The sequence below is a fragment of the Leucoraja erinacea genome, chromosome 39 (genome assembly GCF_028641065.1).
Source record: "Leucoraja erinacea ecotype New England chromosome 39, Leri_hhj_1, whole genome shotgun sequence".
Classification (NCBI taxonomy): Eukaryota; Metazoa; Chordata; class Chondrichthyes; order Rajiformes; family Rajidae; genus Leucoraja; species Leucoraja erinaceus.
In genome coordinates, this window is record NC_073415.1 from 7,980,552 (window position 1) to 8,007,027 (window position 26,476).

General features: G+C 45.5%; 1 protein-coding gene across 1 annotated transcript; it reads left to right on the forward strand.

Annotated features, from left to right (window-relative positions):
- The first annotated feature begins 148 nt into the window (after positions 1-148).
- On the forward strand, positions 149-24,747 carry nacc1b (nucleus accumbens associated 1, BEN and BTB (POZ) domain containing b). Its single transcript, XM_055664182.1, has 6 exons — positions 149-300; positions 7,570-8,406; positions 12,263-12,439; positions 12,574-12,679; positions 14,071-14,168; positions 17,944-24,747. The coding sequence occupies exons 2-6, from the start codon at positions 7,596-7,598 to the stop codon at positions 18,204-18,206; spliced, it is 1,455 nt and encodes a 484-aa protein (XP_055520157.1). The 5' UTR covers positions 149-300; positions 7,570-7,595; the 3' UTR covers positions 18,207-24,747.
- Positions 24,748-26,476: the final 1,729 nt, after the last annotated feature.

A 26,476-nucleotide genomic window follows, 5' to 3' on the forward strand; every position in this document is an offset into this window, starting at 1 on the left:
GGGGGGGGAGGGGGCGGGGCGGAGGGAGCTGAGTGACGTTCCGCGCGGGGGCGGGGGGCGGGGGGGCGGGGCTGAGTGACGTTCCCGCGGGGAGGGGGAGGGGCGGGGCTGAGTGACGTTCCCGCCGGGAGGGGGCGGGGCTCGGCTCGGCAGCCGCTCGATGCGCTCGGCAGCTCGGCTGCGGCCGCCTCGGGTTGAAAGGTCGCCGTTCGATGCGCTCGGTTGCTAGGCGCTCGCCGTCCTGGCGATGAATGGCGGCTGTTGCTGAGAGTCTGCTGGCGGACACTGGGAGAGACTGCGGTGAGTAGCCGGGCCCGCTTGGCCCTCACGCCCTACACCCACCACTCCTGGAGCCCTGGCTTGTACCCTGAGCTGGCCCCTGGGGCCGCTTCACTCCCCCCATCCTCTGGACGCTTCTACCCCCTTTGTGTGTGTGTGTGTGTTTGGGACCCACATATGAGGATTTGTGACAAAAGTGTAGGTAGTTCTCAAATGTTCAACTAAAAACTGGTGTTGAAGAAGCTGTGAATCTTCAGAAAGATCAAGATTCAGCCCCTTTGTGTGTGTTTGGGACTGAGACATGATCATTTCGATAAAAGTGTAGGAAGAATAATAATCAAGTTTTCAAATGATTAACTTAAAACTGGTGTTGAAGAAGCTGTGAATCTCAAAAGAGATAAAGAGGATTCGGCCCCCTTTGTGTGTGTGTTTGGGGGACTGATATATGATTTGGATGGAAGTGTAGGTAGTCTGATAATCAAGTTTTCAAATGATTTTTAAAAAAAAACTGGTATTGAAGAAGCTGTAGATGGTAAGAAAGGTTAAAAGGATTCAGCCCCCTTTGTGTGTGTTTGAGACCGAGATACGATGATTTGGATAAAAGTAGGTAGAATGATGAGCAAGTTTTCAAATTATTTCAGAAAAAAATTGTGGATTGTAAGAAAAAACAAAAGGATTCAGTCCTCTTTGTGTGTGTGTATGTGTGTGTGTGTGTTTAGGGCTTGTGGAGTTGGGTGGGGGGATGGGCCCCTTTCGAACACCAACAAAACTTCAAAGCTGCAGCAAAACTCTGCACCTGCACTCCCCCACCACCCTACACAAAATATCACGGAGACTACAACTGTGCCCCCCTCCTCACTGTACTTTACTTTAAGTGAACACTTTAATCATTTAATGGAAAAATAATAGACAAACCAGCACAAAATGATGGAAGAACTGCTCCTGTGTGAACATGCTTTGTCATTTACTAGTTCAATGTTAGCAGAAATTATAAATAGATTGTTGAGTGTATTTAACACCAGTTAGAATTGGCACTAACTTGTTGTCTGCAACTTAATTTGCATGTGATAAATTAGACTACGTTCCCTCCTTAAAAAAGTAAAAGTATTGCTTTTATTCTTGAGGTCTAGTCATTGTAGGGCAGTATTTTAAATTTGCTTATGAGAAAACATTTTCCAAGTTATAAATATTCAATACTTGATTGAGGAAATGAATGAATTGTTTAATGTGAGCATGCTTTGTCATTTACTAATTCAATGTTAGCAGAAATTATAATTGGATTGTTGAGGCTATTTTAAGACCAGTTAGAATTGGCATGAACTTTTCTATAACTTGATTTGCATGTGACAAATGAAGAAAGATTGGTGGTAAGGAAAATAGGCAAATCGAGGACCAGAGGACATCGGCTTAAGGTGAAAGGGAAACGATTTAATAGGAATCTAAGGGGTAACGTTTTCATACAAAGGGTGGTAGGTGTATGGAACAAGCTGCTGGAGGAGGTAGTTGAGGCAGGGACTATCCCAGCATTTAAGAAGCAGTTAGGTACATGGGATTCTTGTAGGTTTGGAGGGATATGGACCAAATGCTGGTAGGTGGGACTAGTTTTGCTGGGCCATGTTGACTAGTATGGGGAAGTTGGGCTGAAGGGCATGTTTCCATGTTGTATCACTCTACGAGTCTATAATTGATGATCCTTCATCTGATTTATCAGTCCTTGTGATTTTCTTTCTGCACAAATGCAACTGAATATTTCTTGCATTTTCTACCTTTTATTTCTATGTGAGACATGCAATGCTGGAGTAACCCTGAACAGATATGTTTCTCTTTTAAGAGATTTGTTTTGTATGTCATGGAAAAGTTGTTTTGCAATATAATGCTGAGAGATTTGACAGGGCCCCAATCAAAACTAATTTCAAATGCAGTGAAAGGAAAAAAAGATATGAACCTTGGGAATGGTATTATGTTTTAAACATCTCTTATTTAATGTGTGAGTCAAGCAATACCTCTAGGGTTCTTTTTTTTAAATAAAAATGAAAACTTTGGTAGAATTATGTTAATTCGCCCGAGAATCCTGTACAGATCCATGGAACTTGAATGAGATCTGAGATCTTTGTCTAATCAGTCGTGGATTCTGGAAATCTGCACCCAGCTATTTGTTGCCGTTAAATTTAAAGTTTGGCTAGAAGAAATCATATGTGTGGAACAGTAAAATAAATCATTTTGACTAGAAAGCTAAGAAAAAAAACATTAATTCCCCCTTAAGCTATCCCATGAGACTGAACCTAACATAGCATCTAACTCTATATACCTGTTTTACCCACACTTTAGACTGGTAATTCTCAATTCACGTCAGATTTACAATGATCTCAATTTTGATTTCATTTGTGGAAGAGGATTCAATATTTCAATGGCACTGTGCCTGCAGCCATGTTTCCCACCTTTTGTAAATGCCTGGCTTCAGTTTTTAGACCATGCCCCTGAACTTGAATGCCCCAATTAATTGAAATAGTTTAATTCAGAGATACAGCATAGAAACAGGCCCTTCAACCCATTGAGTCTACGCCGGCAATCAATCACCCGTTCACACTAGTTCTATGTGTAGGAAGGAACTGCAGATGCTGGTTTAAACCAAAGATAGACACAAAATGCTGGGGTAACTCAGCTGTTAACTGAGCTTGAGTTAACTGTCTGTACAAAGTTTGTAAGTTCTCCCCTGACCTGCGTGGACTCCAGTTTTCTCCGGGTACTCCAGTTTTCTCCCACACTTCAAAGGCACACAGGTTTATAAGCTAATTGTCTTTGGTTAAATTGTTAATAGTGTGTGTAGGGTAGTGTTAGTGTGCGGAGTCGGTGGGTCGAAGGACCTGTTTCCACGCAGTAGCTCTAAACTAAACCTTTAGTGTAGGAAGGAACTGCAGTTTTAAGAAGGGTCTTGACACAAAATGTTACCCATTCCTTCTCGTAAGAGATGCTGCCTGTTCTGCTGTGTTACTCCAGCATTTTGTTTATCTTTGAACTAAACCTTTGAATTTTCACAGCAGGAAACCTCACATTGAGGCATACCAAAGTTAGCAAAACACATGTAATCTGTCTGAAACTTTATACTGAAATAGCTTCTTGCATGATTATTGCAGTCAGTATTATATCCCCCTTTGCCTTGGTACTTTCTTAGTTTTTAATTATGATTATTTGCAAGGGAGAAATCGGAATGGTATTGTCAACTGAAAATTATTTTTGTAGCCTTTTGTCTCTTAAAACAATCTTGCAATTTGTTATCCCAATTGCATCCCACCTGGAAAGATTCTATAATAATAATAATAATAATTTTATTTATAGAGCACTTTAAAAACAAACATAGCTGCAACAAAGTGCTGTACATCACTAATCATTGACAAAAAAGTTAATACACACCAAAAATAACAATCAAAAGAAATAGTAGGAAAAGACATGTAAAATAAAGAAACATCAAAAACACCACAAACAGAAGCAAAGCCTCAGGCATGGACAAAAGCCAGGGAGTACAAATGCGTTTTAACACTGGATTTGAAGATGGACAGTGAGGGGGCCTGTCTGATGTGCAGCGGCAGGGTGTTCCAGAGTGCCGGAGCAGCAACAGAGAAGGCTCTATCCCCTCTGAGCCTCCGACTAGACCTCGGTACCTCCAGGAGCAGCTGACCAGCTGACCTGAGGGACCGGGCAGGAGTGTATGGGTGGAGCAGCTCAGAGAGGTAAGGCGGGGCGAGCCCATTCAGAGATTTAAAAACAAATAACAGTAACTTAAAATGAACCCGAAAGTGCACCGGGAGCCAGTGTAGGGAGGCCAGAATTGGCGATATGTGCTCCCTCTTTCGAGTCCCTGTCAAAAGGCGAGCAGCAGCATTCTGAACCAACTGGAGACGAGCCAGTGAAGAACGAGCAGCACCAAAATAGAGCGCGTTACAGTAATCCAGCCTAGATGTAATAAAGGCATGGATTACTGTCTCAAAATGCTGCCGCTCGAGAATGGGCTTCACCTTCGCCAGCTTCCTTAGGTGAAAGAAGCTGGACTTAACCACCGCGCATATTTGGCGATCTAATTTAAAGTCACTGTCCATCCTAAAACCCAGGTTCACAACTGTTGGCTTCACGTACCTTGACAATGGACCTAAATCAACAAATGGAGGTTCACGGCAGCCATTGGGATCAAATAAAATCACCTCTGTCTTCTTTTCATTAAATCCAAGAAAGTTTAGGGCCAACCAGGACTTAATGTCATCAAAACAAGACAGAAGCGATTTTACAGAAAAGGCATCTTCCCCCCTCAGCGGCATATATAGTTGGGTATCATCTGCATAACAGTGGAAGGAGATGCCATGCTTTCTAAGGATGGAACCCAGAGGAAGTATGTACAGCGAGAAAAGCAGGGGCCCCAGAATCGAACCCTGTGGAACCCCATATGACAGGGGAGCGGAAGAGGATTCAAACCCAGCATTCTAACCCCATGCAGAAGTACAATTCCACTGGCATCTGCCTCCCAGCCTATGCCACCTAGTGTATATTTGTATGCAAGACTTTAACTGTGGGGTAAACTGAGAATTTTACTGGTATATTTATTCTTTAGATGTGGGTGTTGGCAAGATTCAGCATTTCACATTGTTCTCTAATATCCCTTCAACTGAGTGGTCTGTGGGCTTTTCTGAGAGCAGTTTGAGTAGGCTAACTTTTCTGTTGATCTGGAGTTAGAATGTGTAAGGACAACACTTTTGCTTTGACATGACCAAACCGGATGAATTCAGTATTCTTGCAATTCAGTAGGGTTACTGATGAGCATTTAAATTTACGATTTATTTAATCCCCCCCCCACCCCAGCTGTGGGGATTCGTATGGGATCGAGAAAAAGAAGACATAGGTTTTAGGTGAGGGGTGAAAGATTTAGTAGGAACTGGAGGGGTAGCTTTTTCACACAAAGGGTGGTGGGTGTATGGAACGAGCTGGAAGTAGTTGAGGCAGGTACTACCGCAACGTTTAAGAAACATTTAGACAGGTACATGGATTGGACAGGTTTAGAGGGAGATGGGCCAAACATTAATAGGTGGGACTAGTGTAGATGGGATATGTTGGTCTGTGTGGGCAAGTTCGGCAGAAGGGCCTGTTTCCATGCTGTAAGACTCTATGAGCTGTGGTGCTAGGATTTGAACTCCCATCTCTACAACATTAGTTCTACTACACAATGTAATCCTTCACAACATCTTTATAGCAGGTTGTAACTGCTCATTCATTGAGGCCAGTAAGTAAGGAGCAGAGGTCAATGGCAGAGAAGAAGGACACAAATGCTGGAGTAACTCAGCGGGACAGGCAGCATCTCTGGAGAGAAGGAATGGGTGACGTTTCGGGTCGAGACCCTTATTCTGAGTGTTTGGAGCCACTCTTCCCATGTAGTGAGCATTCAATTTCTCATGATGTGACGAGGAAGGAGATACCACGTGAGGTGTTGGATTTTCAACAGGCACCAAACTGATGGGAGAGCCCAGGATTTCCCAGCTAACAGACCCTCTCCTTCCCATCCTCTCTCACCCGGAGACATGAAGAAATTGGATTATCATACTTGAAGGGTTGCATGGCCCAAGAGAAGATGGTCGCATAAAGTTAGCTATTCAGACCGTCCAAATCACTTGAAAGAGACCTTAAGCCCACTTTCCAATCTGAAGAAGAGTCTCGACCCGAAACGTCACTTATCCATGTTCCTGTGAGATGCTGCCTGACCCGCTGAGTTCCAGCACAAGGTTCTTGCTCAATAGATCACTGCTTATCCAACTTTAAAATGTGTTGAGCCTTGCTCCCTCTGCGGCAGGTTCCATATTTCTACCATCTAATGAGAAAACTTTTTTTTTGTCTCAATAATTCTGCCACTACTATTTTAATTCCACGCCACCTGAATTTTGATGTTGCTGCTAAAATAAATTAGCTTTTCCCCACTTCATCCACCTAATAATTTTGCGCAGTAGACTATCATTTTGTTTTGGCCTTCTCTATTCTAAAGAAAACAATCATGATATCTGCAGTTCCTCCTGTTTCCATGATTTATCCAACCTCCCTTCACATTTTTTCCAATAGTGGCAACATCACCATAAATCTCTTCTGCAGTATCACTAGCACTTTCACATTCTTCATATAATGTGGTGACCTAAACTGCACCAGTACACAGTTGTGGTCAAATTGGCATTGTACATAGTTCTAGCATAATCTCAAAATTTGTTTTGGGTAACCTCTGACATGCCTCCCCTCGCCCTCTCTTTCTCCACCAATATCCCTCATTTGTTCTCCCCTCCTTTGTGCCCCACCTGGACTCGGGCATATTTCTCCCCTTCCCCCTCCTCTACATTCCTTTCTCTGACTTCACAATATACAGCACTTCAATCCTTTCGTCTTGCACTTTCCATTTCCTCATTCCAGGCCTTTGTCCAACCACCCGCTTATCAACCCCCCCCCCCCCATCACCTTTGTTCACCTATTACCTGCCAGGCTTTGTCCTGCCCTCCCATCTTCCAACTCGCTTGCCCCCACCCTAAATCTGTCTAGAAAAGACTCGACCCAAATCGTCGTCTATCCATGTTCTCCAGGAATGTTACTTGACCCGCTGCGTTACTCCAGCACTTTGTGTTTTTATCATGTAGTTTTAGCTCGACTTGCTGGGAATCCATTGATACACGACCAACAATATTCTTCTATGGAAGGGTTAGATTTGGCTGCGATTCCTTTCTGTAGGGCGGATGTTATTGTCATTGCACAGGCATTCACAGCAAGCTGACACAAAGACTATGGTGTTAACAACCAAGTTCACTTTTTGTGAAGTAGTGCTGGTAGAGAAGTACATATCAGGAAGGAACAGTGGTGGCTGCACCATCTCCTTTTATTCAGATAGTTCCCTGAAAGATTTTGCGTTCACCTGAGAATGACCTTGATTTAAGAATTCTTTCAAAGGAAAGAGGGCGGCATGGTGGCGCAGCGGTAGAGTTGCTGCCTCTCAGCGCCAGAGACCCGGGTTCAATCCTGACTACGGGGCTGTCTGTACGGAGTTTGTACGTTCTCCCCGTGACTGTGGGGTTTCTCCGAGATCTTTGGTTTCCTCCCATACTCCAAAGACGCACATGTTTGTCGGTTAACTGGTTTTGGTATAAATGTAACAATTGTCCCTAGTGTGTGTAGAATTGTGTTAATGTGCAGGGATCGCTGGTTTGTGTGGACTTTGGGCGAAGGACCAGTTTCCACATCATAAAACAAAAATCTAAATCTCCTCTTTTAACCTGGCAGGTAGACCAGTGTGCTGAGTGGACATCATGGCTCAGACCCTGCAGATGGAGATTCCGAACTTTGGGAACAACATCCTGGAATGTCTGAATGAGCAGCGGCTGCAGGGATTGTACTGTGATGTATCCATTGTGGTCAAGGGACAGGCATTCAAGGCTCATCGTGCAGTCCTGGCAGCCAGTAGCTCCTACTTCCGGGATCTCTTCAGCTCCAATAACTGCACGAGCTTCGAGCTTCCCACTGCTGTCCAGCAGCAGTCCTTCCAGCAGATCCTGAGCTTCTGTTACACGGGCAGGCTCAGCATGAACATGGGTGACCAGTTCCTCCTGATGTACACGGCCGGCTTCCTGCAGATCCAGCAGATCATGGACAAGGAGACGGAGTTCTGCCTGAAGGTCGGCTCGCCGCAGTGCGACTCGCAGGGGCTGCAGGTGGAGGAGACGGCGTCTGAGCCCCCCAGCCCCGCCCAGCCGCCCCGCTCCCTCGCGGCCACTCCCCTCTCGCTGGTGTCGCGGGTCAAGACGGAGCAAGCCGAGTCGGACTCCATCCAGTTCACCCCCATCGGCAAGCGGCTGTGGGACAGCGGGCCGCGGGAAGGCAACGGCAGCGTGGGCTCCAAGCACCAGCGCGTCTCCCACGCGGGGCGGCAACAGAGCTGTGGGGGCAGCGCGGACCGCACCAGCCCCGGCACCTCCAGTGCCTACACCAGCGACAGCCCCAACTCCTACCAGAATGAAGAGGACGAGGAGGAGGAGGGCAGTGAAGACATGACTGAGGAGCACTACAGGCAGATCTGTAACATGTACACAATGTACAGCATGATGAATGTAGGACAGCCAGGTAAGCAACAAGCAATCTGTCTTGGTTCCACAGACGTACATTGGAATGGGGGCAGGGGGGGGGTGCCAGAAATGTTGAGCATTTCTTCTATCAACCAGGAAGAACACACACCCACTTCTGCTGGTATCAAATTATTGCAGAAGAAAATGCTGCAATCACAGCACTGATGTTTGATGCGAGTAGACCAGAGAAGAAATGCAAGATAGAAACAAAATCGCTAGAATTTAGAAGATTGAGGGGGGATCTTATAGAAACTTACAAAATTCATAAGGGGTTGGACAGGCTAGATGCAGGAAGATTGTTCCCGATGTTGGGGAAGTCCAGGACAAGGGGTCACAGTTTAAGGACAAGGGGGAAATCTTTTAGGACCAAGATGAGAAAAACATTTTTCACACAGAGAGTGGTGAATCTGTGGAATTCTCTGCCACAGAAGGTAGTTGAGGCCAGTTCATTGGCTATATTTAAGAGGGAGTTAGATGTGGCCCTTGTGGCTAAAGGGATCAGGATACTGAGTTGGATGATCAGCCATGATCATATTGAATGGCGATGCAGGCTTGAAGGGCCGAATGGCCTACTCCTGCACCTATTTTTTATGTTTCTAAAATGCTGGAGTCTGAAGAAGAGTCTTGATCCGAAATGTCACCCATTCCTTCTCTCCAGAGATGCTACCTGTCCCCATGAGTTCCTCCAGCATTTTGTGTCTCTCTACGATTTAAACCAGCATCTGCAGTTCTTTCATACACAGGGAAGGAATGCATCCTGCACGCACCAGTTAGAAAAGCTTGTGTTGTTGTAACTTACAGTTCAAAGCAATTGTTTCTTTGAAATAACTTTAGAATTCCTTGTGGGGAAACTGGCACAAGTTTGCACTGCACAACAATGGTTGATGGAGGAGGATGCAGAGCAACAGAGTCCCTCCATGTAGACATTCTTCCTTTCTCTGCTTCTCTTCGATCATATAGACCTCTTGCATGCAATGGGCGCCATTCAAATCCACATGTCCCTCTGTTCAGGGTTGACCACACTGTGTAAATCAAGGCCGTGTCTCAGTGAAAATGGAGGTCTGTTTAAGCTTTTAGACCTGGGAATTAGGTTGTTTATTACATGGAGAGAAGGCATTGGAGAGAAATACCACATCACAGAGATGCACAGCCTCTCTCGGCAGTTGCACTCTCTTGAAAGGACTTTCCACAAAAAAGCCATAAGTCTTGCTTTCCTCCAGCACATTTCCCAAACTTGGTCCATCCAAAGTGAAATGTTCTCAGTGGGGTCACTGATTTTAGTTTTAAAGATGCAGCATGGATTCCATTATCAAACATAGTCAATGTTCGCCCTGAAGACATTTCCAGGACAATAGGGTCAGGGAGGGTGTGTGTGAATCAGTGCGGGGTGGATGAGTGTGGCGTGGGGGGGGGGGGGGGCGGGGTGAATACAGTCGGTGCAGAATGGATGGATTGAGGCAGGTGAATTAGTACGTGTTGGTTGGAGTAGGTAAAATTGTGAGGGGAGAGCACGGGGGATGTCAGTGGGATGGGGGTTCAGTACGGGATGGATGGGGTAGACAAAAGTGCTGGAGAAACTTAGCGGGTGAGGCAGCATCTATGGAGCAAAGGAAATAGGCTACGTTTCGGGTCGAGACCCTTCATCAGACTGTTCCCCCCATTCTTCTTGAATGGGAGGATCAGTACAGGATGGATGGGAGGGAGGGGAGATCAGCGCAGGATGAATGGGGGGATCCAGTACAGTGTGGATCTGTGCAGGATGAATGGGAGAACACTACAAGATGAATGAGGGGAAGGTGCATGGTAAATGGAGGGTTGTTCTGTACGGGATGAATGCGTGGATTAGTACAGGATGGATGGGGGAGAAGTGCAGGATGGATGGGAAAGGGGTAAGTACAGGGTGAATTGGGGAACCAGTGTAGGATGGATGGGGGGAGGGTGGCAGGAGAATCAATGCGAGGTGGATAGGGTGATCAGCGCAGGATGAATAGATTGGGGGGAGGGGAGATGAGGAGGGGAGCACACGTGATGTCAGTGAGGACTGAATAGAGGCGGGGAGGGGGATCAGTGCTGGATGTAGAGGAGGGGTCCCAGGATAAGGGGGGGGGGGCGTACAAGAGGCGTATGAGAGAGAGAGAAGGGGGGCGAGGTATGGGGGAAGGAGGGTCAGCGCTCCTCGGACAAAATCGCCCGCTGCCTTGGCCGTTGGGAATTCCTCGCCACCGCCTCCCTCCTCTGCCAGCCAACAGCAAGGTGCGGGGCCGAGCGGTGCAGCTCAAAGATCCTATAGCTAAAGGATCTTTGGTGCAGCTGCTTCAGAAGTGTCGGAGCGAATGACGGGTCCCGCACAGCAGCAGCAGCGGCTTCATCACCTCCTCCTCCCTGATAGCGGTCGCTGCTTGCAAACCCGCTAACGGTGCACTTTCAAAACAAACCCTCCCGCACGCCGAGGCCTCCTCCTCTCTCCGTCCCTCCTCCCGGCCTCGGCGTGCAGGAGGGTTTGTTTTGAAAGTGCGCCGTTAGCGGGTTTGCAGGCAGCGGACCTTATCAGGGCGGGCGGGGTGCGGGAGGAGGAGGAGATGGAGCTGCTGTTCAGGGGCCGTCATTCGCTTCGACCCTTTGTCACCCCGCATCTAGTATCTTTCCCAAGCAATACAGCCGTCACCACCGACACAAAACATCGCGTTCCTTTTCTCCAGAGATGCTGCCTGACCCGCGGAGTTACTCCAGTTTTTTGTGTCTATCTTCTGTACAAACCAGTATCTGGTTGCCAAGCCGGGCAAAATGACTCGCCATTTAGGTTGCCCGGCGGCACTTTGAGTGGTCAATGGCACCCGGGCAACCGTTAATTTCAAGCCCTGCTTTAGTATTTGGTAGACAAAATTGCCGGAGAAACTCAGCGGGTGAGGCAGCATCTATGGAGCGAAGGAATAGGTGAAGTTTCGGGTCGAGACCTTTCTTCAGACTGATGTGGGGGTGGGGGGGGGGGGGGGAGAAGAAAGGAAGAGGCGGGGACAGTGGGCTGTGGGAGAGCTGGAAAGGGGAGGGTGACAGTAGGCTGTGGGAGAGCTGGGAAGAACTTGCCTTTAGTACTACATATCTGCCCATTATGTCCGGTTCAGTTTGATGTCATGCATAAGGACTGTGAGGTACGGGTACAATGAAATGTTTGCAGTAGCTTTGAAGACACATGGATTCAGACAACGCGCAGAACACAATTATGCACAGATTATGTACAAGGAGTTTCCATATTGTTTGTTATTATGTGAGCGTATAGGTGGCAAATGCCCTCACTGGGGGAGATTAGAACTAAGTCACACCATGTAGCATGTTGGTGACACAAGAGTCAAGAGAGTCAAGTCAAGAGTCAATTTAATTGTCATTTCGACCCCTGGAGGTCCAAACGAAATGCCGTTTCTGCAGCCATACATTACACACAAATAGACCCCAGACACGTCAGTCATTCCTAATTGCAGCGGGGAATTTGAGTGAATCTCTACCCAGCAATAGTTGTAATGGGACATGATGGGGTTGAGGCGAACGGCATTTAGGCCTTTAATTAAAATAAGTTAATGGGTGATCGACACAACATGCTGGAGTAACTCAGCAGGACAGGCAGCATCTCTGGAGAGAAGGGATAGGCGATGGTTCGGTTTGAGAGCCTTCTTCAGACAGTCGGGGGGGGGGGGGGGGGGGGGGGGGGGGGGGGGGGGGGGGAGGAAATAAAGGTGAGATGAAGCGGGAAGAGGTATGAGTGGAGCATAAATACCAGAGTGGACCTAGGAAGCTAACCGGCCAAGTTACCCATCCTGTGGTTGTTAATCGGCAGATTTATCTTGTTGCTTTCTTTCCAGCGACTGAGCGGGTTGACGCATTGCCCGACCACCTGACTACAGATGCCCGGTCGAGGGTCAGGATGAGGAGGGACCTGGCGGCGTTGCCAGCCGAGCTGATCACCCAGATCGGAAACCTATGTCACCCCAAGCTCTACGCGGCAGGTGACCCCACAGAGAAGCTGGAGCTTGTAACAGGTACAGTCCTCCTTCCAAGTGCTGTTCCCTCTGGGCAACATCTTCCACTGCCATCCGCTCAGTCATATTGCCCTCACAGACGCTTCTTATGCCTGGCCTTGCTGATTGTGTCCTTGTGTTTGTGTACGTGGCAGGAACCAGCGTGTTCATCACTCGAGCCCAATTAATGAATTGCCACGTCTGTGCAGGAACCCGCCACAAAGTCTTACTCCGAAGGTTGCTCGCATCCTTCTTTGACCGGTAAGTAGTGAAGCAAAAGACAATTCTCCAGGACATTCAAGGAAATACAGGTGTTGGTTTATACAAATAGAGACGAACAGTGCTGGAGTAACTCAGAGGGTCAGGCAGTGTCTCTGGAGAACATGGATAGGTGGCGTTTTGGATTGGGGGCCTTCTTTAGACTGATTGTCTGGGTCAGGCAGGCTCCATGGAGGATAAACAAAGTAATACTTTCCTCAGCACTGGTAAATGTTAATGAACACATTAGGGTGGCACAGCGGTAGAGTTGCTGCCTAACAGTGCCATACCCTCTGAGTTACCCCTGCACTGTGTCTACCTTTGGTATAAACCAGCATCTGCATTTCTTTCCTACATATGAAAGATTAGGCTAAAGATCACAAATCATTCTGAAAATGCCACTTTAATATCAGGGGCATTTTTAAAAAGGCTAACCTTTATTTTCCATCACTAGTTATCCTTGATCTGAAGGGCATGATAGATTATTTCAGAAATAAAACTGTCTCTCCATTGCGGGTCTGAAGTCGCATTTAAGTCAGATGAGTTCCATAATGAGTTTTACATTACTGTAACTAGTGGTCACTAATACTGACTAGTTTTGTGTATAACATTAATTAAAATGTTTCTAGATAATGTGGTCATGTCTATTGATCAATAATCCACATCCCTGGCCTACTAGTTCAATTATACAGCTATGCCTCCATACTTTGCATATTTATCAGTTGCCCTTGCACTCGGAAATGTTGCATTTAGCACACAATGACTATGAGTGCAGGAGGTGTAGGTATTTCCCTTGAAACTAGTTCCTAACAAAAGCCAGCACTTTCATGGATGGAAATGAGGGTAAAGGCAGGAGATGGAAGAGGACTGGGGATATCATAGCAATTTCATCCCAATGTCTACGTGCAAAAAAAAGTCACCAACAGGGAATGGGAAGCAATTGCATCCCAATTTTTCCAGAAGGAAAGGCATCAAAATGTCACCATCTTGGTGGCATGTTGGCGCAGCGGTAGAGCTACTGCCTCACAGCGCCAGAGACCCGTGTTCGATCCTGACTACGGGTGCTTGTCTGTGCGGAGTTTGCACGTTCTCCCCATGACCTGCGTGGGTTTTCTCCGAGGTCTTCAGTTTCCTCCCGCATTCCAAAGACGTACAGGTTGCAGGTTAATTGGCTTGGGTATAAATGTAAAAAACTGTCCCTAGTGTGTGCAGGGTAGTGTTGATGTGCGGGGATCGCTAGGTCGGTGCGGACTTTGTTGGGCCGAAGGGCTGCTTTCTGCGCTGTATCTCCAAAACTAAACTAAAAACGAAATGTTCAGAAGGAGCCCTGCAATTCAAAGCAATTTTTATTGTGGAATGATTTGACTTTCCGATCATTTCCTCTCTCACCGCAGGAACACGTTGGCAAACAGCTGCGGCACCGGAATCCGTTCCTCCACGAATGATCCGAGCCGGAAGCCTTTGGACAGTCGGGTTCTCAATGCTGTAAAAAGTGAGTACAGTGGGTGCAAACTCTACACACTCGACACTGCCACGATGCCCAGGAAGGAACTACAGATAGACACAAAGGGCTGGATAACTCAGTGGGGCATGTATCATCTCTGGAGAGCAGGAACGTGTGATGTTTCAGGTAGCGACCCTTCTTCAGACTGTCCCGCTGAGTTACTCCAGCATTTTGTGTCTATCTTCGGTTTAAACCAGCGTCTGCAGTTCCTTCCTACGCAAGGAACTGCAGATGCTGGTTTACACTGCGGATAGACCCAAAATGCTGGAGTAACTCAGCGGGACAGGCAGCATCTCTGGAGAGAAGGAATGGGTGATGTTTTGGGTCGAGACCCTTTTTCAGAGTCTGACTAGAGTCCTAGACTACTCAACCTCTCGATACCTTGGGGGCCCTTGAGTCCTGGCAACATCCTTGTAAACTTCAATTATTCAAGGCTTCAATTATTTACTATTTATATTGCTGACTTGAAGGAAGTGGTGGAGTGCATGAAATGCAAGCATGCTGTGATGAGGATATTTGAACTCTTCAACAGTGTATAAATAGGTTCAGTGAGTGGGTGAAAAACTTGGCGATGAAGTTCAATGTGGAGAAGTGAGAGGTCATTGCACTTCAGTAAGAGGAATCGAAAGGCAGGCTGTTAACTGTATAGGGTGGGGCTGTGCCACAGCTGCATAGCTGCTGCCTCACAACGCCAGAGTCCAGGTTCAATCCCAACCCCGGCTGCTGTCTGTGTGGAGTTTGCACATTCTCCCCATGACTGCATGTTTTTCCATCAGGTTCTCTAGTTTCCTCCCACATCTCGAAGACGTGCAGGTTGTAGATTAATTGGCCTCTATAAAGATTGCCCCCTAGTGTGTAGGGCATAGATGAGAAAGTGGGATGAAATAGAACTAGTGTGAGCGGCTGATCGGTGGTTGTGTAGACTTGGTGAGCTGAAGGGCCTGTTTCCATGCTGTATCTCTAAACTAATCTAAAAGGAGGGACATTACATATGAGTGGAGTCTAGAGGTATCTATATGTGTTCCTGTGTGTGTGTTGGAGGACAAAGGTTAGCCTATATGTGGAGAGTTGTTGTTACAATTGTACAGTGTGTTAGTGATCCCGCCCCAGGAGTGCAGTGTGTCATTTTGATTACCTAAAAGCCCTGTCCCATGGTACGAGTTCATTCCAAGAGCTCTCCCGAGTTTGCCCTGATTCGAACTCGGAGATTTACGGTAATGGCCGCTCGTCGGTACTCAGGGCTCTCGTGGACATTTTCCAACAAGTTGAAAAATCCTCACGAGTCTTCCCGCGCTTACCTGCCGTTAGTGAGTCTCCCTGAGTACCTGCTGTTAGCGCTAAGAGACGCCCCGAGCTCCGACGTACCTGCTATGTTAATTCTCCGTGCTGACTACGAGTTTGATTTTATTTTTTTTTTAAACTCTGGAGAGCTCTTGGAATGAACTCGAGGGCTATTACTCGTGAAAGAAAATTGGAGTCAGCCCAGAAGCGATTGGTTAGACAAATTTCTGGGGTGAAGTTTGTCCTAATGCAAACAAATAAAATGTTTAATTTGTGTGCTTTGGAGTTAAGACAATTGATAGTTGATCTTGTTGAAACATTATGTCCAAAGGTGGCATAATATCCTGGTGTTATTGATTTTCTTGCGAGCCGAGTATATTTTGGATCATTTACTGAATTAATCCCAAAATTAAATCAATATATTTATTTAAGTAATTGCCACTTTTGGGAGGTGGGGATAGACAAAGGCAGTCGCATTGCTATGGGTTTGGAGTCACCTGTTGGCCAAGCAGGGGAAGCACAACAGATTGCCTTCCCAAAAGCATGAGGAAACCAGAATACAAACCAGTAGTACAATATAGCCTTGGTTAGCATTGCTGATACAATAATTTCATTTCCAAGTTTATAATTATATGCAAGGATGTCATAAGGGATAGGAGTATAATTAGGCTATTCGGCCCATCAAGTCTTCTCCGCCATTCAATCATTGCTGATCTATCTCTCCCTCCTATCCCCATTCTCCTGCCTTCTGACACCTGTACTAATTAAGAATATATCTATCTCAGCCTTAAAAATATCCACTGACTCGGCCAAAGTATTCCACAGATTCATCACCCTCTGACTAAAATGACTCCTCATCTCCTTGCTAAAAGAAGTCCTGTTGCCAGGGCTTGAGGGCCTCAGCTATAGGGAGAGGTTGGGCAGGATTGGACTTTGTTCCTTGGTGCACAGGAGGATCTTATAGAGGCATATACAGTGCCCCCATAATGTTTGGGTAAAAAGACCCATCATTTATTTATTTGCTTCTGTACTCCACATTTCTTAATGCTCACCCGAGAGAGAAAATTAGTTCTCTGTGTAACGTTTAATTGAGCAAAATGGCAGCTCAATAGTGCTGTACTTCCTGAGTGTTGTGGTAATGTCGGTTTTAATAGACACAAAGTGCTGGAGAAACTCAGTGGCTGAGGCAACATCCCTGGAGAAAAGGAACAAGTTACATTTTGGATCAGAATGTCTGACGAAGGGTTCTGACCAGAAATATCGCGTGTTCCTTCTCTCCAGAGATGCTGTTTGATCCGCTGAGTTACTCCGGCACTTTGTGTGTGTCTCTCTCTACGGTATAAACCAGTTCAGTTTAGTTTATTGTCACATGTACCGAGGTACAGTGAAAAGCTTATTGTCATCAGAAAGCCAATACATGAATACAACCAATGCATTTAAAGTGTACAGATACATGATAAGGAAATAGCATTTAATGTGAGGTAAGGCCCGCAAAGTACGATCAAGGATAGTCTGCGGGTCATCAATGAGGTAGATAGTAGTTCAGCACTGCTCTCTGGTTGTGGTAGGATGATTCTGTTACCTGATAACAGACGGGTAGAAACTGTCCCTGAATCCGGTGGTGTGCGTTTTCACACTTCTATACCTTTTGCCCGATGGGAGAGGGGAGCATCAGCAGTTCCTTCCTATACAATGGAAGTTTTTAATGTTGAACGTGCTGGAGTGGAACTTGAAGCAGGGATAGAAACATAGAAAGTAGATGCAGGAGTAGGCCATTCGACTCTTCGAACCACTCAATATGATCATGGCTGATCAGACAGAGTCGGTAACCTGTTCCTGCTTTTCCCCCCATATCCCTTGATTCCGTTAGCCGCAAGAGCTATATCTAACTCTCCCATGAATTTTTGGGTCAGAACATCTGATGAAGGGTCCCGACCAGAACCATCACCTGTTCCTTTTCTCTGGAGATGCTGCCTGACCTGCTGAGTTACTCCAGTGCTTTGTGTCTCTCTCTCTATGGTCTTCAGACTCTAGGAAGTAGGGGGGATCTTCTAGAAACTTACAAACTTCTTAAGGGGTTGGACAGGCTAGATGCAGGAAGATTGTTCCCGATGTTGGGGAAGTCCAGAATAAGGGGTCACAGTTTAAGGATAAGGGGGAAGTCTTTTAGGACCTAGATGAGAATTTTTTTTTTTCACACAGAGTGGTGAATCTGCGGAATTCTCTGCCACAGAAAGTAGTTGAGGCCACACAGTTCATTGGCTATATTTAAGAGGGAGTTAGATGTGGCCCTTGTGGCAAAAGGGCTCAGGGGATATGTAGAGAAGGCAGGTACAGGATACTGAGTTGGATGATCAGCCATGATCATATTGAATGGCGGTGCAGGCTCGAAGGGCCGAATGGCCTACTCCTGCACCTATTGTCTATGTTTCTATGTCCATTGAGCGGCTATGCTCTAACGTTGTTGCTGTTTAATCCGCAGTCTACTGCCAGAGCTTCGCCCCCAACTTCAAGGAGAGCGAGATGAACGCCATAGCCGCGGACATGTGCACCAATGCACGCCGTGTGGTCCGCAAGAGCTGGATCCCCAAGTTGAAGCTGCTGAAGGTGGAAGGGGACGCCTACCACTCCTTTATCTCGGACACCACAGGGCTCAACCTGGAGTCGGACGTACTGAACACAGAGCCGGGCTTCGAGGCCGCCAGCCACGACGGCGAGGCGGGCTCTTCCCTGGAGTCGGCCTAATGGCGAGAAAGATCTGACCAGGAGGTGTCGAAATCCAGGGTTCAACCTAGAATGACTCATGAAGTGCAGAATGGAAAGCGACCTGGCGACTTGACACACGCGCGTACACACACACACACACACACACACACACACACACACACGCACACACACGCACACACAAGCAGCATCAGAAGCAGCAACAACAACAAAGAACCTATTTATTCTGCATCAGTGAGTCTTCAAGATGTGAATGTGGGGGAGGGGAGGGGGGGAAGGGGGCAGGCTCCTGCTGGAGTTTACATGTTGCACAATTCCGTGGGTCGTGGGTGGGAGGGAGGGAGGGAGCATTTGCTAAGCGGCCGGCCGATCGATCGCCTCCAGATTTGGCCTAGGTTGAACCCTGAAATCTTGCAGCCTAGATTAATCGGTTGAGGAATCCTGTCCAAAATGAAGACCGTTACACTTCCAACTTCCAGCTTGGTTTCCCAGCCCTCCCCTCCCCTCCCCTCTCCCCATCTAAAGATTTGAAGGTGACACTGTTACGAGTTTGTGGGGGAAATCGGAGATTGGCGCAAACTTTATGTCTCGTACATTTTTTTTTATTGTTTTACTAAATCAACACTATGATAATATTTAATGGTAGACTCACTAAGCTACTACATTGAAGGATTTTTTTTTTCAGACGGCTTTTTTATCGCATTTGCAATAATTTTTAACCCTTTGTGAACTGTCTAGCAGCTCTCGTTGAATAGAGTTTTAACTAGCGAGTAAGGGCAGACTTCACACACCAAGATTGCTGCTTCTTTTTATTTAACGTTTGTCTGAGTTAGTGCAGATGAGGGGTTTTGTTGCATTGTTCCTTCCACAGAATTTCTCTGCTAAAGCATGTAACTTGATTTGGAAATGCGCCTTTGTGTTTGAAGTGAGTCATCTTCCCTGGAAACCTTTTTTTTTTTCATTATTACCTCCCCACTGATTTCTTGCCACAACACATCCCATTAAATTCTTTTCAGACTCCTTCATTCGCTATGTTTCCTTCTCTTCGCCCTCTATAAATCCCTGCAGATGCTCACCGCATGAGGGTATAATTAGCAAAGCAGCATTTAACACTTATCCACGATTGCTCTTAAAGTGATTGTACGCCACAAGTGAGCAAGGATGGCAGATTTACTTCCCCCCCCCACAAATCTTTTTGGCAATGCTCCGGTTTTCAAGGCGACCCCAATCGATTCTAACTTTTCGTTCCAAATTTATTTCACACTGAATCACAAATCCCCCAGCTTCCATGGTGAGATTTGAAGTCCTAACTCTGGATCATTAGATCATGTACCTGCATTGTTAGTTCATTAACCCAAACTCTGTATAGCTGTAAGTCCAATTAACAAAAAGCATGTCAAGGTATTAGAAAAATATATATATAACCGGGCAAATAATGGGATTTCAGTGTAGACTGTAGGTGGATTATCCACTTTGCTTCTGTACGATCAGTCTCAAAGATTGGTGCATTCTCTAGCTTCTATCATGAACATGTTTCCTTAAATCAAATTAGTCCTTTTTGTGTTTTATAAAGAACGAGCAGATTTTGTTAACAAGTTGTTTTAAAAATTAAACAATTTCCCCCACAGTTCAAATCTTGGAAGGCTGATCTGCATGAGTAAAGTCACTTAATGAAACTGCTCAAACACGTTGCTATTTAACTCTTCCAAAGGGCCATTTGTAGAAAAATGTAAAGTCACACTAAAGGGATACAGCTTTAAGGCCTGTAGCTTTAAGACCAGCCATGCTCAGTTTCTGCTGCCTGTCTGCAATTGTATTCTCTTTTGCTCCCAGCTGGCTGTGATAGAATGGCTTTAGACTTCAGACGCCACAGTCTGAATTCTTACAGCATTCATTTTATTTTAAATCTCTGCTCATACACATGCAAAGAACTGGACTTTTGCATCTATCATATTGGAGGAGTCCCCAACCCGAGTGGCAAAGAGCAGGGACTTCAATCTACTATCACCTCTGTTTCCAAGTGAAGACTTGCATAGTACAGGCAACAAGAGAGAACATATATTAGCAAAGAAACCGATTCTTGTGTAAATGTTTCTCCGGTGAATAAATCCAGGCCCTGTGGAGAATGGCCCAATTTATGCTTCAGTTAGCAATAACTTTTTTAAAAAACATTAATAATGACCCACAGAAGTATTGGCACAGGGTTGACGCCTTCAATCTCTGAGATCAGAGCACTAAATTGTGGACAATTATTATACTCCAAGTCTAAAGCTATTCCAGGGGTCGCCATTAGCATAATATATTTTGTGTCATTTACTCCTATGAGATGGCTCGCATGTAAAATTGTTAAATATCTTTGAGATAGTGAGAGTCCAGAGCTGTATCTAACCATCCTATGCCTGATCTGAAAATTCCTGATGTTCTCTGTTGAGCTAGATATGTGCCCGAGCCATGAATGTGAAATACATAGCTTCTGCTTTGTAGAGGATTAACACACTGAGCGTAAGATATAGTGTCATTTTAAACTTTTTTTTGCAAAGTGTAGAAACGGTGATTAAGTTCTTTAATTTAACGAGATGTCACAATGTAGAGAAAGCAAAGGAGAAACCGTTTACGATCCCATGGCTTAAAGCGCGTAAAAACCAGGGAAGTTCTTGTTTGAAGTGGATTACCAGCTATCATATAGAGGATGCACAGCAATCATTTTATACGTGGGTGGTTTTCGCAGACAGATTATGTCTAGATAGTCTGTTTGGTGATGTTGTTTTCAGGGGAAAATATTGTCCCTGTACATTGAGAAGGGGCTACGCTTGCTCTCGTTTGAAATTGTGCCCGATTTCTTTTGTATTCAGCTAGAGAGCTGTTTAACATCTCATCCAGAATGCTGCTGCACTTCCCCAGTGCTTCTCTGGAGTATCTGCCCACTGGTCTCTCGGGTCACCCCACCATTTTAAGCTTGATCACCATTTGAGCCACATTTGGGTTTTGGAGAGGCGAGAGAGAGAGACTTGTGACAAATGTATTCTTTAGTTGAGATAAATTTTCATTCATTTCTATAAATTCCCAACATTACAGGTTTGAAACTTATTTTTCTTTTAAAAAAATGCTATGAGGTCTGCTGTACTGAATCTAAAATTGACCCTTTATGATGTATTCAAAAGAGTAGCACTGCCATTGAAAGGCTTGTATTAAGAGCAGGTGATTGCTGTCTCAGATAACATGGTGATTATTCCCTGGGGCATTGAGGAATCTCTTCCTGTTTAATAAAAGATACCATCCCTAGTCAGCTCCATGGGTAACCTGCAGTGGAGACTAGCTTTATTATGCATGGTCTGGTTTGTGCCTAGCCTTTCCAGTGGCTTTCTTTGTCCTTGTTTTTAATGTTAAACCCATCCATCGACAATTAACCCTCGGCACTGTGTGGATAAAGGACTTCTTTCAGGAATGACAAGATGGGTTTGAGGGATAATGAGATCGAGAGAGAGAGGTTAGCAAATCCACCACAGCCCAATGATCAATAATTAGAATCTCCACCAAGATGTAGAATATTTAGGCCAACACAGTGACACAGAAAGTAGAGCCACTACCTCAGAGCCGGAGACCTGGTTCGATCCTGAGCTTGGGCGCTGTCCATATAGAGTTTGCACATTTCCCCTGTGACTCTGTGGGCTTCCTCCAGATCCTTGAGTTCTTGGCCACTGTAAAAGGCCTCGCCGTGTAAACGAGAGGTATAATCTGGGGGAGTTGAGGGCAATGTGGGGAGGATAAAAAATGGACGCTCAGAGTTAACGGTGGGCCGAAGGGCCTTTCCCATGCTGTGCCTCTATGATGCTGAGATTGGTCCCAAGCCTTCCTTTTGAAGGGACTAAAGGCGTTGAGGGATGGTTCTGGGCACCGTTGTATTCGAGCGTTGGCATCTTGAGAAGATGATGAGTTTTTAACCCATTGATTCTCACCATTAGTAAGGGTGTTTGTACCAATCACGTAGCCTTTCAACATTTACCCAAATTATTTATCTAATCACTTGTGCTTTCGTAAGAATGTGTCCCTTTTTTTAAAACATATTCTCCAATCATATCATCCTTCTTCACCTTTGCCCTTTTTAAAATAGATTCTTCTAACGCTGTTCGAGGTGTAAACTTAGAGACAAGAAAGCTGTGAGAATGTTACAATTAATTAATTCAGCAACGGGTTTGTTCGGTGTTGTAAATGCGATGGGGAAAAATCAAAGATTCATTTCACGTGGCGTTTGAAACATTTGTTCAGAAGGGCTTCAATGGGTTGTCCGCTGATCACTTAGGCAACTGATGGCTGGAATATGGGACCAAGAAGTCATCTGGTGAAACTTCCAGGAGTATGTCCTACCATGGAGAAATATGGTCAACTAAATATGCAGGCAGAAGTGTAACACCAAGTTATTTTGCAGGGGATTCTACTTTTACCACCCAAGCTGAACTAAGCAGCTAAAACAGCATCCGTGGAGAGAAACACAGTTAAAAATTTGGGTCGTGGCCTTTCATCTTAGCTGAGAGGTTGTGAGGGGTCGGGGCAAGGACTGTTCATGCTCCTTCCATGCAGGTGGGAAGAGAGTATGTGGGGGCTGACTTGCAGGATATTAAGCGGGTGTAGATGCAAACTGTTGTCAACCGAGATGGACATGAGGCCACAGTTGAGGGTGGGGGTGGGGGAGAGACTCTTTGGAACCACTGGCATGGAAGGTGCTGTCACCAGAATAGACGGCGTGGAGCAAGAGAAATTGGGAGAAGGAAATGGAGTCCTTGCAGACAGCAAGGTGGGGTGAGGTCCAGTTAAAGATACCTGTGAACTTGCCTCTTCTTGTGTGTCAAGGATGTGTTGTTCTGCTGCCCCGTGCAATGCAGAATAAAAACCCATGAACTAAACCCAATATATCGTGCCGATTCTCACCACTCGCATTTTTTCGGTCCCTGAATGGCGAGTGAGATCCCACATTCAATCTTTGCTGATTTTGAGTTTTTCGTGGAGGGTAAAGTGCCCTTAGTTTGCATTTGGGGGAATGTAATTGGGGCTAAAGAGTAAGACAGCCACTTTACCCCAGGCCCAACCATTGCAGCCCAGCGTAGGAATGTTCGATGCTCACACTGAAGCAGTGTAGACCGTAGAGGCCTCCTCCACGTGGAACGGTTTAGGTCAACTTTTTAAAAGGAGTTGTATCATGATATTAATTATTAGTTGATTTTTTTATTCCTTTTCCTTGTGAACTGCAGTCATCACAGAAAGGCAATGAGACTAATGTACCATTTTGCCGTGATGCTCAATGTAGCTAATCACTTGAAGACCATCCAATGCTTCAGAACAGGTGCTACAATTGGATCCAAATCTGGACACTTTTGCACCAAAAATACAAACATATTAGCGTGCAAAGGATTACTGACTAATGCACTGACCACAGTGTGGGAATTCAGTTAGGATTTGCAGGTATGTAATGAATGCTAAGTTGCTTGATCAAGGTATAACTGGGCTGCCACTTACTTCATTGACAGAGGCCTATAGAGTGGCATTCAGCAGGAAGTGGTTGAAACAGTCCAAACCTTTTTTTTATATGAAGTGAATGGGAAGTGATGGAACTCCATTAAGTACATTGTGACTTAAGATTCTGTGGTTTCACTGTAATGCTGGGTGCATGTTTAATCTGCTTCAGTTTGAAGCTCTCCTCAATGGAGCTCGCTATCCCACAGCCATGAAGAGCCACTTGCTCAGGCAGTGCACTAGGAGTCGCGACAGCAAGCTGTAACCTGCCCTGGCCTCTAAACACCAAATATAATCATCGTGCCACATTCGGGCTGGGGGTGTGCACGGCGCTGGGAGCAAATTACCAATGGGATAAGAATGTAACGCCAAACAAGCCATCAGTATTTTGGATAATGGGGCAATGGCAGGAAGCAAAATGCAGCTTTCATGCGAGCATCAATTATCGGCTGTTCCCCCCCCCCCCCCCATATACAAATTGCCTTGCTTTTGAGATTCCAGTTATTGAGAGTACGCTTTTGTACACTGCCCTGTGGATGATGAGCTCAGACAAACTGAACCACAATGGGTTTAAAGTATGTCCGAACCTGCAGTTTGGCCATCCAGGAAAACCCACCTCTGTTATCATAAACCTCTCTCTCACCTGACAAAGCAATTCGCCTGCACTTTTACCTGCAATCTCTAAGGAAAGGTGTCTTTTTTTTTTTTTTTCAGCTACTTTAAGCAAAATAATTTAAGAAGCATTTTTAGGCTAATATGTGTATATATAGTTATTATTTGGCTTCACTACTGTTGATTTAAATGTAGTTCAGAGGTGGGGGGCAGAGGTTGTCATACAAGTCCAGATTCTTTGCCGATGGCTTGTTGCTGTTGCCTTACATGTATATCAGTGTCATCTGTTCATGCAGATATGCATTTTTAACATCATAATAACAGTTTTGTACAAAATACTTGTGCATAATTTTTTTTCCAGCTGCTGCTTATAATGACTGATACCTGTAAAGATTGTGTATTACATAGCCTGTGACTATTAAAAAGACAATTTTTTCCTTCTTGCTTGGTTAATTGCTGTCTAAGCTTGAAGCTTGCTAAAATGGCTTCCATTAATCCCGCACTTTCAACCCAGCAAAATACCCCAGGGTCGTAGAAACATCGAGCCAGCACCGCCATTCATTGTGGTCACGGCTGATCGTCCCCAATCAATAACCTTCTCCCCATATCCCTTGATTCCACTAGCCCCTAGAGCTCTATCTAACCCTCTCTTAAATCCATCCAGTGATTTGGCCTCCACTGCCCTCTGTGGCAGGGAATTCCACAAATAGAATGATCACATCCTGATTATAACAAAGGTGGAGAATTTGAAGGATTCTTTAGCATAGAGTCAAACAGATTGAAATTGCAAGCATATGTTCGCTAGAATCACGGATCTTGCTAAAAAGTTCCATATTAACCAGGAGTAATTCATCAAATTGTAGTCCTTTGAAATTATGGTTACCGGAAGGGTTTTCAGTGTTGAATTAATTGGAACATTGCAAGTGGTCCTCCTGTTTGGACAAGATGAGAAGTCCTGTGATGATTTATTCCCCAGTGATTCTTGTCAGGTGAGAACAGGATCTTGTGACATTCCTAACCTGGCCAAATAACGTCCAACTGCTCATCCACCCAACTATCTGATTTGGAAATGGACACAAATTGCTGCAGTAACTCAGCGGGCCAGGCAGCATCACTGGTGAGAAGGAAGAGGACGTTTCGGGTCGAGACCCTTCTTCAGACTGGTCAAGGGAGTGGGCGGTACAGAGATAAAATGTAGTCGGAGGCAGTAAGACTGGTCGGGGAAGGGAGAGGAGATGGAGAGGGGGGCAGCAAGGGCTGCTTAAAGTTGGAGAAGTCAATGTTCATACCGCTGGGGTGTAAGCTACCCAAGTGAAATATGAGGTGCTGTTCTGATATCTGTCATTCTGGTATCTGATTTGGAACCTCTTTAACTGAACAGCACCCCTCTGCTCCACTGCTCAAACTCTGCCTCCGTCGCTTAAAGGCAATGGGAGAGTAAGACACAGGTTTATTTTAAATTACTTTTATTCCCACAAACTTAGCCGAAGAATTTTTGACATAATTTAAATGTTTGGGAGAAAAAAAGCTATTGTAAAAGCAAAAAGAAGCAAATATATACTGAAAACAATGCGCAGGATAACATGTACAAAAATAATAGTACTAACTTACTTGGCATCTATACACAATGAAATAAAGTGTTGCTAATTTGTACCATTTGATCATGTTCTTTGTGTCGTGGAGGCTGAGAGAGCTGAACCTTCAGAAGATTGAACAACATAGAAAGTGCTCTTGGCTTTGTTTCCCATTCCTTACAGAGTACAGCAGAAATGCAGATGTAAATACCATTTTAATTTTTTTAATAAACCTCTCTCCAACTCCTGTAGAGGCAGAAGTTGGCTCTTAATTCGCTGAAGGCTGAGGTAAGTGCAAGGCAGGGATCAGTCAGAGATGCTTGCTTCGTACTCCCAAACTGCGACTCTGTCTTAGGTACTTTTCAAGGACACAGGAGAACAACCAGGCTCTTCAAAGTTAATCAAAGATGCAGCCTGGAAACGGGTCCTTTGGCCAGCGATTCCACGCCGACCATCGATCACCCGTTCACACGACTTCTATGCTATCCCACCTTCCTGTCTATTCGCTACACTCGGGGCAATTTACAGGGTCAACTAATCGACAAACCTGCACATCTTTGGAAAGTGGGCGGAAACTGGAGCACCCAGGGAGAACAT

Bases quoted from the DNA above. Each gene is read 5' to 3' on its own strand.
- nacc1b (XM_055664182.1), top strand. From the start codon at position 7,596: ATGGCTCAGACCCTGCAGATGGAGATTCCGAACTTTGGGAACAACATC. The intron at 12,680-14,070 runs GTAAGTAGTGAA...CTCTCACCGCAG, and splicing joins CTCGCATCCTTCTTTGACCG to GAACACGTTGGCAAACAGCT. The intron at 14,169-17,943 runs GTGAGTACAGTG...TTTAATCCGCAG, and splicing joins GGTTCTCAATGCTGTAAAAA to TCTACTGCCAGAGCTTCGCC.